Genomic DNA, 14,974 nt, shown 5'->3' with positions numbered 1-14,974 from the left:
GCATAGCACTCAGTGCAACTCATTTCAGGCTAACCCTCAAGGGCAGAATCTCAAAATTCAGTAGTAGCAGAACATCAACCAGCTCAGTTGTGTGCATTTTTCAGCTGAAAGAAAAATAGCTTTCGTGATGAAGATTTTATACAGTTTGTAACAAACATTTTTCTACCAGGGGACCTCAAGCAGATTGTTGCTGCTATTCTGTTAGTAGTAACACTTTTACTGCGGTAAGCATCCTCAAAACCTATACAAAGAATTGAGAGCACATAAAGTCTGACTCCTTCAGAGCAATGCATTTCAAGAAACAGCCCCGCTGCAGTAAATCTCAAAGGAGTCTCATTGCAAAACTGTGCAGTCATCAGGCTGGCAACGTTCCAGGCGTTTAATCACAGGCAGCAGAGAGAAGAAAAATCTCAGCGATAAGCAGCAATAGGAAGGATGTGGTGACTGAGGGACAGAAACAGGAAAAAGGGAGGAGGAGTTGAAAGGGAGAAAAATATCTCATGCTGCTGCTGGACAGAGGCACAAACACCGAAGAAAGGCATAAAGCAAGGCCAGCATCGGTTCCACAAAGTTATTCTTCAGCCCTCACACTCCTTAAGCTAAAAGATATTCAGAGAACAGCTAACTGTGAACATCACAAGCAAAATTCAGGCTATGTTGGGTATTCTCACGCAATTGAGAGGCCCCATCCACCAGTTACATCTTCATGTAGTTACCAAAAGATATTTATTCAGGGAGAGTGGGGGAGGAAGGAAATCATGGCATGAACGTGTAATGAAAAGATGCTAGAGAACAGAACAAGTAGGGCATAGTGGGATTTATTTTAATTTTTCTTAAAAAGCTGAGCTATGAGACTGAAATATCTGCATTAGGGTATGTCTCAGGCTGCAGTTTTATTTCAAGATCCAGCTGTTTTTAAGGAACAGTGGTAAAATACAGGTAAGGTGAATTGATCCTTCAGTTTGAGCTCTGATAAAGCCTCTGGACAAAACCTGACACACACTAGCATGTGTACCAACAACAGAAACAATGTTGAGAGCTGACTGAACAGAAAAAAGGGGGAAAAATGTGAAATGAGCAAAGGCCAAGTTGAAAAAATGTAACTAAAACAAAGATCAATTAGCCATTTAAAATGCATTCCCATAAATCATGAACAGCAATGCACAATAATGTCTTCACTAACACAGTAAACACTATGCCTTACAGTTCCACAAAGAGATGTTCTACATTAATTAAGAATATGAAATTCAGCTCCTGCTAATGTCACACAATAAAGCTCACAGGTAATAGAAGAAAAACAACCTGTAAGAAAATGCAGTTCACCAATGCAAAGTCATTTACTGAGACACGGCAATAAAACCTGCAGACAGCTTTTTCAAGCTTATGTTCCACTTTAATCCAAACAAAAAAAAGGAACAAACGAAAAGAACAGAAAATATGTTTACCACTAAGAACAACTTCAACAAATTATTTCATAGGTGTTCTTCACTTTCTGTTTCCTATGCACCTGCTAATTGACACCAAGATGTTACTGTGATTGAATTAGGATAAAAGGATAAATAATTCCTAACACCTTTACCCAGAGATCCACAGCCATTAGAAAGCGCTGTTTCGATCCCACTCTTAGGATTTTAACTTTCCTCTCCAATGAAACAACACTCAGCTGACAAAGAAGAAGAAACGTAACTTTCAGGGTGAAATTCAGATGAGATGTGGAATTCACACATTTGTTTCTTAGCAATGTAAAACACAAACTCAAAATTATTGTAACAGGTAGCTATACTAAAATTGTATCAGTAAATCTTATATTGTACTCAAAAAATGAAAATGCTTTCCAAATCAGCCTAGCCAGGAATTCCTACAGATTCCATTCCAGTAGCTCCAACAACTTGTAAATGAGATATTTTCAAATTCACTGCACGATTTATTTTCTGTAATTAATGATGTTCAATGCAATGTTTTACTCCTTGCCACATTCAAAAAATGAACATTATTAACACAGAAAAGTGCAGGAATTATCTGAAAGCAAGAAAGTCTCAGCTGTGAAAACCAGGGGAATGAATCAGCGACAGCACCAGAGCATTCTTATGTATTAAAAGCATCACACTGATGATGCTGATGACAGCAAACATCTCAGCTCCACAGTCCTCCCATGACATTTGACAGCCAGAGAAGCTTAACAGGACTTGTTTCAGAAGAGGCAAATAGCAGTCCTTAAAAAGCTTGAGGTGACACAAGAGAATCAAGGGATTCATTCCTGCCCTTAAAGGACATGCTGGCATTGTAGCAGTGACCCAACATGATGGCCAGCCAGCGGGCACTTGGAGAGAGCTGTGCCACCTCCTGCCAACAACAGGCTCAGGCTGTCTGCTCCCATCTGTGGATTTGGATGGCAGGGACAGTAATGGGGATCACTGCTCCAGGACAGCTCTGCCATGGGGGCAGGAAGCTGCTACAGATGGTGCCCAATTGCTCTGGATTATCCCTTCGTGGCACGGACTCCACAACATACAGCAAAAATGGTTTTATTCTGGGTCAAGTTTTAAAGTTCCAGCACCTCTAACTCGACTTCCCCATACAGGTTTCTCTCTGAAGTACCTGGATTGTACTTAAAAAATAACAATTTGGTTTTTCAGTAAAACAAACATGGGACAAATAGCAGTTATTTTTTTGCTCCCTTTTTTTTTTTTTTCCCCAACAAAAATATTCTCCTATTTACTCACCACAAAAACCAGCTGGTTGATTACAATGTTACTAACACTTCCACTAGCTTCTGCTCCTTGCAAAAGTCAGACCTTCTTTCTCAAACCCAAGGTCACATCAACAGCCAGAAACACCTGTGAGCAAAATGCTTTCCTTGCCAATCCCCAGCAGTTCTGCCTCTTTCCATATTGCGTGTTCAAGACAGAAATCTGTGCTTTACTCTTTCAGTAGCTTCTGTTTGAGAGAACACTGATTAATGATTGTAACTGAGGATTCAGCTCTCCAAATACAATAGATGGCATGTAGTATTACTGCAGGTATTACTTGGTTTCAGGTACACTGCTGGAAGGCACATGGATGATGTGATTTCATTTGTTCCTCTCCTTAAATGTATTGTTAAACTAGATGATTTTTTAAAGATGGATGGATTCAACTACTAACAAATTAAGTTCTAAAGTGGAATCAATCACATTTATTGGATTATCAAACTGATGCGAAAACATGAGAGAAAAAAGCTCATATTAACTGCATAATCATAGGTAAGTGATTTCTTGATAATTACTTGTCAGAAAGTTCACAGTGCTTTGCCATAACGTATTCTGGGATTTGCGGAAAAATACCCAGTGCAATGAGAGCAATTCATCTGGCTCTAATGCTTGAGGTAGAGCAGATCAAACTGATTTGCAATACTCAAATAAATGACAGCATAGAGATTCCAGCTAATTACAGGTTCCCGAGGCTACTATGCATGTTAACCTCAGAACCAAAATCTACCACTAACAATTTCTGCTCACAGTCACTGGAGCTCAGGGTTACCAGGCATTACAACCAAAGCCAACCAGAATTTGTGTACGCTGACAATCCAAGCACTACTTTGGAGAACAGCACTGCGAGCAAATGAGAACAAAGATGATGATGCCATCCAAGAACTCAAGGATAAATAAATATACGTTTATTTTCTACTGTTAGTACTATCACTTAATATATAAGTAACAGAGAATATTTTATCAAAAATCATTATGTAATTGCACTTCAATTATGTAATCACACATGTCGATCCCTGGCAATTTTTAAAAATCATATGTACATTGTCCAATTATAAAATAATTCATAGTGTATCTCTCCATCAGGAACGCGCCCACTCGCTTTCCAGAAGGAATTCACACCACATATGTATTTTAAAACACCTCTGCCCTTGCTTAAATACATGCAAAGATAAATTTCAATGAGACATTAAGCTGGCATGTGATATGGAATATAATTACTTGAAGTTCAGGTATAGATTCTAAGGGCTGCTCATTTCAGCTCTGGAACAAGCTTTGCTAAAAGCAAAAAGAATTTTTTTTTCTCTCTTTTTGAGGATACTAAAGGAATGGCTGTATTGTCTAAAACAGATTGGTTATCACGTAAATTGAACAGATTTAAGGTCAAAGGCCACTAAGTGTGCTGATCCAATTCTGCAATTTAAAATTATCAAAAAGCAATGAAATACAAGAAAAAAAGATAGAGCACCTCATCCAAAAGGTGACTGGCTGAAGAGCATTCCTGCTACACGTTTGCCAAGAGATTTCGGTGAGTCTCACGCTGACGGAGAACAGATAACCTATATTGGTTTTCCTCCTTCTGGGACCGTGATATTGTGCCTGTGCATTCACAGCAATACACCCACATAATTTCACTTACCTGCCTTGAAGCTCATCCTCCTCAAAAAAGCTTGATCATTACTGAGATCTCTTCCAGATATAGAAATGGTGGCTTGAATTACGTTACAAGCCCACATGTGGCCCAGCATAACTGCATTCATTTAGAGGAATACGACCTCATGCCACTCATTTAGAGGAATACGACCTACCAGCTGCTGCTCATTACTGAACTTTAATTTTCACATTTCAGATGAAGATATTCTAACTGAAGCCCAACTTGGGATAATGTCCTGGTCACTGAATTCTACCTTTTGGGTTCACTTGGCAATAAATTACCTGCACTTGTCAGTTCACTACCAAACTTCAGGTTATCTTGTGATAAGGAAGCTCTTGCTATTCCTAGCTCTTCTGGAGAGTTCCTCTAGAGATTCTAGCACAAGAAATTCTTAGAAGGCAGTTTCTTCTTTCCAGTCATGTTTACTTACACTATAGAACCTGACACCTAGTACAAAACCTAGACAGTTTCCAGCCAACTGCACAAAACACTGTAAGAACACAGTGGTTCATCAAGAAACAATTATAACTTCAGTTTTACACCTATCTTCCTAACATCTTCCAACCATCTTCTCATCTGCTTGCATTTATGACTATAACTGAGTAATTTGTTGAAATTTACACTGCTAAGGAGAAGGCAATCCACCCTTCAAGCAAACTAAACCATTTCAAAATGGAGCTTTATACTTCATGATAGTCAGAAAAGATTTATCCAGATTAATGGCAATTCAGGAAAATACACCCAGAAATCCTAACATTTCACAGAATGCTTTTCATTTCCATTTGGGACCCTAGGCAACAGCTCAGTAGTCAATCTTCAACAGGTTAGCCTGCAGAAGTCAGAGACCCACTGACAAAGGAGCTGTGTAAGGCAATAACTAGAATGAGAAAAGACTCCTTAGCCCTTAATTAACTATATATACATATATACATACATACATATATGTATAGATATATACGTATGTATGTATATATACATATTAGTGCCTACAAAAAAACATGAAAAAAATAAATTTAGCAATTACCAACAGTGATTAACTAGCTACAGTGTTTCAATATAAAAAGGGAGTTTTATTGTCCAAGTTTCATTTTGGTTCCATTTGGCAGATATGTATATTTGAGAGGAAAACAAGGAAGAAAAAATGTAGAAGCACCATACCTGAGACAGGTGAAGTCCAAAAAGAGTACTACTGGCCAGAAGGCTCTAATAAGTAATTAGGGGTGGGGGGAGCCAAACATTTGTGCACTGTTTGAGCAAAGAGCATACAGGAAAAAATAACTTCTAGAGTAGGCCATGGGCACACAGCAGCAATTGGTATTAAGGACATAATTCAAGGTGCTTTATTTTAGTAGGAATCAAGCATGTCCAGATCATACAACAGCACAACATCAAGATTAACTTACACCTTTTTCAGATGTTGTACAAGCCCTCTGATTATCACAAACGTAACTAATATAATACATCTAGAATTACCTAAGAGACTAGAAAATATACAAACAAATCTATCCTTAAAAAATTTCGTTCTCCAGATATTTAAAAGGAAGCAGCTCACTGTTTTTAAAAAGCAAGAGAAGTTCTTGCTGTGGGCATTTAGGCCACTAGTGTTTTATTAAGTCATAGAAAAATGGATTTAGATAAATTGAGAACTTACATGATTTTTGAGCTAGCCCAGGTGCCAGCAGCAGTCTGGATACAGCCACACGTAACACAACAACAGCTAACTTTTCCTGCTTCTGTAATACATCAGTACAGAAGTACGGATGGAACCAATAAATATATTCTAACTGCTGGGGAGAAAGAAGCAAAATGTAAGTCTGGGGACTAGATTTAAGTTTGCTAGAACAGAGAGGCATTCTCCAAGAATAAATACTGCTTCTGCTAGAATTAGGTAAATACAAAATAACACTACTGGAATTTTAATGTGCAAATACAATTTGGTGGTTAGCATTTCTGGAAAAAAAAAAACACTTTAGAAGTTACTGTAGACAGAAGAAAATAATATGTCTCTACATTGATGTAAACAAGTAATATTCTATGCTACTTTTTAGCTTCTGAGCAGAACTGCTTTACAGTTGCTCTTACCCAGTAAACCAACTAACACGTACCTTAGGAAACTCCATTTTACCTCAGGTAAGAAGTACCATTCTAGATTGCCGTGGGCTTCTTTCTTCTTTTTAGCACACTGTTATTTGCTCATTTGTTTTTAGTGTACGAGACGTCCTCTCATTAATGACATGTTTTAACTTAGCAGTGATGTACTAAGTAACTCAGTCTTTGCTCTGAACAAAAGACAGGACAGCTTATGTAGAGATAATATTCCCCGAAGCAGCATTTTATTTTATTTAATTCCAAAACATTTAATTTAGAAGTCTGGCATCTCAGTCATCCATCTTAACATGGGCTAATATTGACATAGTGTTGTCAGAATACACAGACAACTAAACAGCCAAAGAGTTTACAAAAAATAAATTCATGATTCTTCAAAACAATTGCAAAAGGTTACAAGTATCAAAACTCTTAGGTAGATGCACTGCATTAAAATAAACTGTGCACATAAGTTAAGAGGCAAAAAAAAATTTGCTACCAAAACTTCACATTTCAAACAGTTTATTGTAAACTGATGAACAGGGTTGTCATTTCACATCAGCTTAACTGTTTGCATTGACTGAAAAAAAATTGAGGTGGCTAGTTTACTTTGCATGCACAAAATGTACTGCTTAACAGAACAGTCAGCTCATTTCAAATGGCAAAAATTGAAACTGGAATCTAATCATCTTCAATCGTTTTCCATTATTCTTTCCCATCTGTTCTAATCAACAGGCAAACTAAAAATGCCTCATTAAATGCATATATCTTTCTGCACTGTTGAAGTGCAACTAAGATAACTAGGGCCAATAAACCAATCAATCCATCAACACCCATGAAGGCTCATCTGAAACTGCTTCTTGATAAAGTGGACAGCAAATCTGAACAGCTGTACAATACAGATATGCTTAGCACTAGATATTTAGTGTGACTGTGGCAAGGTAATATCGGTGATGACAGGGATTGTGAAGTGGATGAAAGACAGATCAGAGGAAAGCTTTTTAATTATTGCCTTCTCCTGCTTCTTCATCTTGCTGGTCACTCGTCCACAGAGTGAGGTTATCTCGAAGTAACTGCATGATGAGAGTGGAGTCCTTGTAGGAATCCTCATTTAGTGTGTCCAGCTCTGCTATGGCATCATCAAAGGCTTGTTTGGCTAAAAGGCAGGCTTGCTCAGGAGCATTCTGGATTTCATAGTAGAACACCGAGAAATTGAGCGCCAGCCCAAGCCGAATTGGGTGAGTAGGCTGCATGTGCTCTTTGCTGATTTCAAAGGCCTCCTTATAGGCAGCTTCTGAGGCTTCCACAACACTGTTTTTCTTCTCTCCAGCAGCAACTTCTGCCAAATAGCGGTAATAATCTCCTTTCATTTTCAGATAAAAAACCTTGCTCTCATACTGGAAGTCATTGCAGTTCTTGATCAAGTACTTATCGAGGAGAGCCAAAACATCATTGCAGACTGTCTCAAGTTCCTTTTCTATCTTCTCCCTGTAGGCTTTAACCTTCTCCAGCTTCTTCTCATTGCCATCAGCCATAGTCTTCTGCTCTATGCTGCTGATGACACGCCAGGAGGATCGCCTAGCTCCAACTACGTTCTTGTAGGCTACAGACAGCAGGTTTCTGTCCTCATTTGAGAGAGGCTCATTCAGCTCAGTTACCTGAAAATACACACAAAGATAAATTCAAATGGTTTATCTTCAGAAATAACAAGTTTCCTTCAGCACCTCCATCATGAAACCCAACATTCAAAATTCCTTCTGGATCTCAAAATTCCTTCTAGCCAGAAAACAGTTTGTAACATTTAAGCTTGAAAGCTGTTTCTGCAGTCAAGACACAAAAGAATGAAACTCCCCCCAGTTCTGCTGTAATAGAGCTGGAATTTAAAACCCATTACAAAGCACATTCACCAAAAGAGTGAGTCAGGCTGGTGTAACAAAGAAGCATTTGGAGGATTTAACTCCTACAAGTCTGAGCTATAATTATGCAGACTACAAACTTCACAATGAATTTAAATGTACCTAGAATATCAGTTTTATGAATCTGGAACACAGCACAGACACTGGAAACTGCTGCAGTTCTTGCATTTCTTTCCTTTGCTGCTTTTTTTTTTTCATTCAACAGCAGAGATAGAAGCGCTGCGGCCATTAGGATTATGCTCTGCATAGTACAAATGGAATTACTGCTTCATACTGTCTTTCATTCACTGAGTGAGCCATTACACACTAATACAGAAGTTAGCCTGATTTCTGTTGACTGGTGGCTGCAGGCAAGTTCGAAGGATAGGATATAAAGGAAATTGCATAGGTGGAACAAATGAGGGCTGTTTTCTTTGGGTTTTTTGTTTTTGTTCTTTTTTTATTCTTTATTTTTTATTTATGAAAAAAAACTAAGTTCCTACTACTAAAGCTGCAGTAAGGGAAGGGTAGAACATCCAAGACTACACCTAGCCCTGTTTCACTTTGTGCTGATTAGAAAAAAGGCTTTTCAGACTTACACCCACTTGGATTTGTTCAGATTTTCAAGTTCACAAACATGAAATTAAGTTAATAGGAATTAAATTAAAAATCACAGCTCCGCTACTTTACACATAATTAGCTGCATTGGAAGTCACTAGAATTGTAAGGATGTGCACTTCCAACTGAAGATAAAACTACCATTGCTCACACACTGCTAAAATTAACTACTTCCCAAAAAAGTGCATATTTCCATGACACACAGTGTCTGCAGCCAAATTTGCAATCTACAAGTAACTGTCACAAATATTTACACTCTTTGTGTAAGCAGTGTACTCTCCAGTAAACATGGATCCTGCCAAGCCTGAAAAATAATTATAAAAATTAACTTTCTCAGAAAGGGAAATTACTCTGAATTGAGTTACCTCCAAAATTCCTTTTCCCCACAGCTCTGGAAGCTGAACTTCCAAAAGACACTGCTGTGTCCACCCTGATACAATGACAGACAACCTACCCATGGTAAATGCACATGAATCAACTCGATGTAATTGTCACAAGCTTCTTCACAGCTTCCACACCCCATTTTCCCAAACACAATCTCTAGTCAGACCCACTTCTATCATTATCTCTAGTAAAGATCAATTCCCTCAGGATGTGAAGGCTTAGCTTAGGCCTTTCTATTCCCCCAGTCTGTTAGGACAGTGTTTGCTTTTACAAAAATAATATTAAAAAAAAAAATCAAAACCAGAGATTAATAATTACTTGGTCATTCCAGTGGTGGATATCTAAATAATACTCTGCAGCACCTAACAAATGCCATAAGAACCATCAAAAAACCCACGATGCAAACCTACATGTTTACTATGCTACAGCTGGTGCATTTATGTATGGAGATGGAAGCTATCAGTTTCCAAAGTTTCATCCTATTTGTCACAACACAAAGTGTAATCCCACAGCAGTATCATTAGCCTCGGAAGAGTAGTCTAGATTTTTTCCTAGCCTATTTTCTCTCTTCAGACGTTACTCATTTTCAATTGCAGAAAATGTACCACAACATCCATCTTAAAAATACTGATTCATGAGCTGCACGTGCACAGGATACAGCACTTGCAAAAGATCGACCCCTAAATGCCTTTCCACCTTTCTTTCCTTCTCCATAACTGAAGTTTAAGTGAATTACTTTTCAGATACGGTACAGCTGAAGTGTCAGTATCAGTACACTCAGAAGTGCATTCATTCCCCTTGGCAGATGCTGTTAACTTAATGTAAAAACTGACAATTATTTTTCCCGTGAGCAGCACCTAGCAGGAGTGCAGGAACTCAGCATAACAGGAGCTGTTTCCCACCAGTGATTCTTGCCATGGCAGAAGTTTCCAATGCTTGCAGTGGAACTCCTCTTTCCAGTGTCATCTTTCAACAACCTTCAGGATGTCAGCATCATTTTCACCCCACCTCCCCACTTTTACTTCATTAATGCTGAACCCTTTCCATCTCAACTCAAAGGTGATTTCTGGAGGAGAAATGGCAAACTAGCCTCCATCCTAGCCAAAAGAACGCTGGTCCTTTGTGCAGGCATACATAAAAATCACACCTACAGCCCCAACACAAACAGCTATATTACCAGAAGCTAGAATGAAAGGAAAGCAGTGCTTATCAGCAGCTTTATCAATTTCAGATACATCAGCAAATTACATAAAAACAGACATGTTTCTCTTCCTGTTGGGATGATGTAGAAAAGGAAACCTGAAGTGCTAAAGGAAATGTTTCTTGTTTTCCATTCTCCCTATAGCGTTATCTGGAGTTGATGATTGCTTAAGAAATGCACTTCTACTTTTTTGACCGAGTGTTTTTTATAGTGGCTATCAGGAAAAAGAGCACTTAAGAGAAAAAAGTTTGTAGTACGACTTCAAAGTAGTACTAACTTTGTGATGTATAACTACTTTTCTTACGCAAACATTCTTCTGACATCAAAGTCTGCATCATCTTGCTAAGGACTGCAAGATAAAGCCAGCTGAATATACAGGCTATGATCTACTAGCAGTTCACAAGTGTTAAAAAACCACAAAATGTTGGTTCTGTAGTACTTAGAGGTATCCCCTCAGCTCTTTGTCCAAGTGCTCTCACGGTTAACTGAGAAAGAAGTACATAAAAGGAATCCTGGCCACAACGCTGGGCTTCCTAGAGCAGAACTGACTTCCAATGGTGTGATCCTACATGGGCCACATCAAGCCAAGTTCATCTTACATCGAAAACTCACCAAAGCAATGGTTCTGTAATTGACAGCAGGTGAATGCACTGTCAGGTTACCTAATGGCATCAGTCCGGTCCAGGTAAACTGCATGTGTGTGACTGCACTTGTTCTGTTAGCAAGAACACTGCTGTCAGAGCTCGACAAGTCCTTAATGAGCTGCTGTAGCAAAAGACTGTACCTGAGCAGGAAAGCCACTTTCAATCATTAAAACTATCCTGAGAAGGTTCATAATGAATACTGTTCATTATTTCTGAACAAACCAGATGAATTCATTTAAACCAGAGCAATACCTTGCATCAGTGTGGCTTCTAGTTTTGTTTTTTTTTGTGACAGATACTTTCACAGTATAAAACCACAGTGAAAATCATCTCACAGCAGGGAAGGATATTGTTCACATTATAGTTATTCACATATTCAATAATACCAAGACTCAGTATTCTCAGGGTGTAGTAAATCTTCTTCACATGCCTCATATCAAAATTACACATCTCACATAACTGAGATTCATCTCAATCTTCAATACCTGCTACATACCTGTACTAGAAAAGCAATGCAGATTAAAAAAAACTACTACACACTACTATATATTGGAATTAATAGACTGACTCAGTTTACAAAGCAAAACTGTTCAGCTATTTAGTATTTATAATCAACATTTAAAATCAATTTCTGGAACAGTCTAATACCAAAAGCATTCATGCTCCCAATCTGCTCAGTAATTTGTTGGAACAATATTTATTCCAACAAACGAGCACTTTTAACACTCTTACAATAACAGCACGTTTTTCCCCAGTGTGTTTGGAAGCCAGGTTTTACCTACCACATGTATTACTCCAAACAGTTGGAACGTTAAGTGGCACTTAATGCAGTGAGACTGCCACTGTCCTTGGAAGGATGTAATTTGGTTAGAGGCACTTTTACATATGCATGTACTTTCTATGAAAATAATATTGACTACACCCACTGATTTATAACAGCAACTTAATTACATAGATAAATAGGTACTAATAGAAGTATACTTCTATTGTAAGTACAAATACAAGCAGAAATAGCAAAAAAAAAGAACAAACAGCAAGAAAAATTGTACTCTTTAACAGCAGGTTCCTTATTTAAGCTACAACAGCTGTATTATCTATAGATTTATATATATATTTTCTATAGAAGGCTGAACAGACAGGACTGAACAATGAGTATTCCTCCAGCTTTATATCAACAGCTGATAAGAGCCTCTTCATGTTCTTTCTTCACTGGAAATCCCAAATATTGTACAAATATGCTTTTGCTACAATAATCTTTATCACTTTGTGTGTTAAGAGCAACTGCCAGGCTGCTGACAGTATTGTGTGCTGTAGAAACACGCTGATAAATACCTGGAGCTGAAATTAACCATTTGCATTTCCATTACACTGGAAATACAGCATTTTCACACAGCACCATTACAAAAAGAATCAAGTATGTTATGTGAATACTTTTAAGAATCTTTTCAAATCAAAATATCCTGCATTGAGACTAGATATCCGATTTACAACACTGGCTTCCTGCTGAAGGAAGTCTAACATCTGAGTGCACAATGTGCTTCAGCTCACACCTATAAAATCAACTCGAATCTTAAGATGAAAGATTACATGAACAGCCTAATAAGAGCCAACTGTTGCCCTTTAAATTCAGCTAAATTTTTTTGTATTTCAGTACTTGTAACATTTCATACATGCTAAAGACAGCTCATCTACAGTGTTAGCAAGCTCCAAATTACAGAAGCTCATCATTATACAACTTCTTGCAGATCAAAATGGCATTACAGAATACCGAAACTCAATGAGTGAAAACTGAGCAGTAGTTCAGTTTAAGATGCCAACAGGACACACACACCAGTTACTTCTACTTTACATATCTCCTGACACACAGCAACCATGTTCTTTTTGCTTCACATGTTCAGGGAGCCATATACATCCTGCAGATCAGCAATGCCTGGGGGAAAAAAAGCTACCAGCTACAGCTAGAAATGGTGTCTTCCAGAGCAGCAGTGGATTTTAGTGATTTCTTGATTGCATCCTTCAGAAATAGTGATGAGAAGTGTTCTCCAGGTGAATGAAGCTGTTACTACTTCACGGTAGGTATCAGGAATTCTAATAATATCACTGAAAGACAGCTTACATCAACTGCATTTAATATTGAGATACTCAGAAGTATTTGTGCTTTAGAACTAGATTGATGCTGGTGTTTATTATGCCACTGTAAACAGTTAGACATTAAAAAGATAAAACATCTGATTCCTGCCCTCATTTAAGAGATGTAACATACATCATACAGTCCCTGAAGGAGACTTTTTGCAAGAATCAATCCATGACTGAACTTGATTTGTAGCTGCTCTTTCAAACCATGCAGCATTATTTCTCAAGAGAAACCAGGGTCCCCTTGAGGCCTCTTGGCGCTCACAAAAAAACGAGATCAACAAGAGTAAATCAGTTGCAATTAATACAAAGACTGTAATGGTCTTTGCTAAACATTTACCAGCATTTACACAGGCTTCAGAATTCAGATATGCTTTGTTTTTTAAAAAGAGACACTAGACATGAAGTTTGGTCATTCTCCAGTTTTATTATGTACCAGTACAAACGGGTCAGTACACTTCATTTTCATCGCAGCTGTAGCTTAGTGTTAAAACACATATCAGTATTCAACTGCGTAACAACACACTGAGAACGCTACCCTACAAAAAGAGGCAAGAAGGCAACGTTAAAGTTTAGGAAACAGATTCTGAGTGCAGTGAGCAGCTCGTATACCCGGATGCGACCACAGTTCCATCTTCGAATCGCAGCGCTCACGCCCGTGGGAGGCCCCTGTTCGGAGCCTCTACGGCAGAACCCTCTAGAAAAGGAAGGGGCTCCTCCTGCCGCGCGCTGCTCAGCCCCCCGCCCCCCCGCGGCCATCCCACCCCGCCCCGCGCCCCTTCAGCCCCGGATGGGTCGCACCGCCCGCTCTCAGCTCCAGGCGCGGGATGGCGGGGCGGCTCAGCATGCTCCCTCCGCCCCGAGGCGGGCGGCGTTCAAACGGCCGCTCCGCACCGCGCCCGATTGGCGGCGTAGGGCCGGCCACACCCCCGGGCAGGGACGGAGCGGGAGGCGCGGGCGTCGTTACGAGGGGGAGAGAGAAACGAGGGGGAGAGAGAAACGAGGGAGGGAGAAAACCAGCTCCGGAGGGACGGGAGCTGCGGGGCTCCGCAGAGCGGGAGCACTGGGAACATTGGGCGCATTCCCCGGCGGGTGGCCCCGCTCCCGCCCAACCCTCCCCTCCTTTCCTCACCGCCACAGGCTGGGCGCATCCTGCCCGGACCCACCCCGCTCCGGCCCGGACGTCCTTCCTCACCTCCCCCTTCCCCCGGCCCCGCCGCCCGCACCACTCACCGACTTCATGGCCGAGGCCATGTCGTCGTATCTCTCCGCCTGCTCGGCCAGGCGGGCTCGCTGCAGCAGCTGCTCTCGGTCCCCCATGGCCGCTTCCGTGGTGGCTGCCGGGCCGGGCGCTGAGCCCCTCAGACGGTGAGGAGAGGGGCGGGGGTCCGCGCCTCGGGACGCGCGGGCGGTGCGAGGATACGAGCGCGCGTGGAGAGCGCAGCGCGGCCGCCGCCTCCCGCCCGCTCGCCGGGCGACCGTTAGGCTCGCCGCGCCTCACGCGCCGAGTGGCGGTCGGCGCCTCGCGCTCACGGGCTGCAGCCGCGCGCTCACTGCTTCCCCTCGGCGCCGCGTGCGGCTCGCGCCTCTCCGCCCGGCTCGGAGCCTCGCGC

At 40.6% G+C, this 14,974-nt stretch overlaps 1 protein-coding gene across 1 annotated transcript; it reads right to left on the bottom strand.

The window, feature by feature from the left end:
* Positions 1-6,706: 6,706 nt before the first annotated feature.
* Positions 6,707-14,724, bottom strand: YWHAH (tyrosine 3-monooxygenase/tryptophan 5-monooxygenase activation protein eta). The gene is made up of 2 exons (XM_042829202.1): positions 14,595-14,724; positions 6,707-8,144 (listed from the first exon to the last, which is right to left on the bottom strand). The coding sequence occupies exons 1-2, from the start codon at positions 14,679-14,681 to the stop codon at positions 7,488-7,490; spliced, it is 744 nt and encodes a 247-aa protein (XP_042685136.1). The 5' UTR covers positions 14,682-14,724; the 3' UTR covers positions 6,707-7,487.
* Between the last annotated feature and the right edge of the window lie 250 nt (positions 14,725-14,974).

Source organism: Centrocercus urophasianus, unplaced genomic scaffold (assembly GCF_019232065.1).
Source record: "Centrocercus urophasianus isolate 14NV4802_14NV808 unplaced genomic scaffold, USGS_Curo_1.0 seq_30, whole genome shotgun sequence".
NCBI lineage: Eukaryota > Metazoa > Chordata > Aves > Galliformes > Phasianidae > Centrocercus > Centrocercus urophasianus.
Note: the sequence above shows the minus strand (reverse complement) of the source record. Positions and strands in the feature narration are given on the sequence as shown.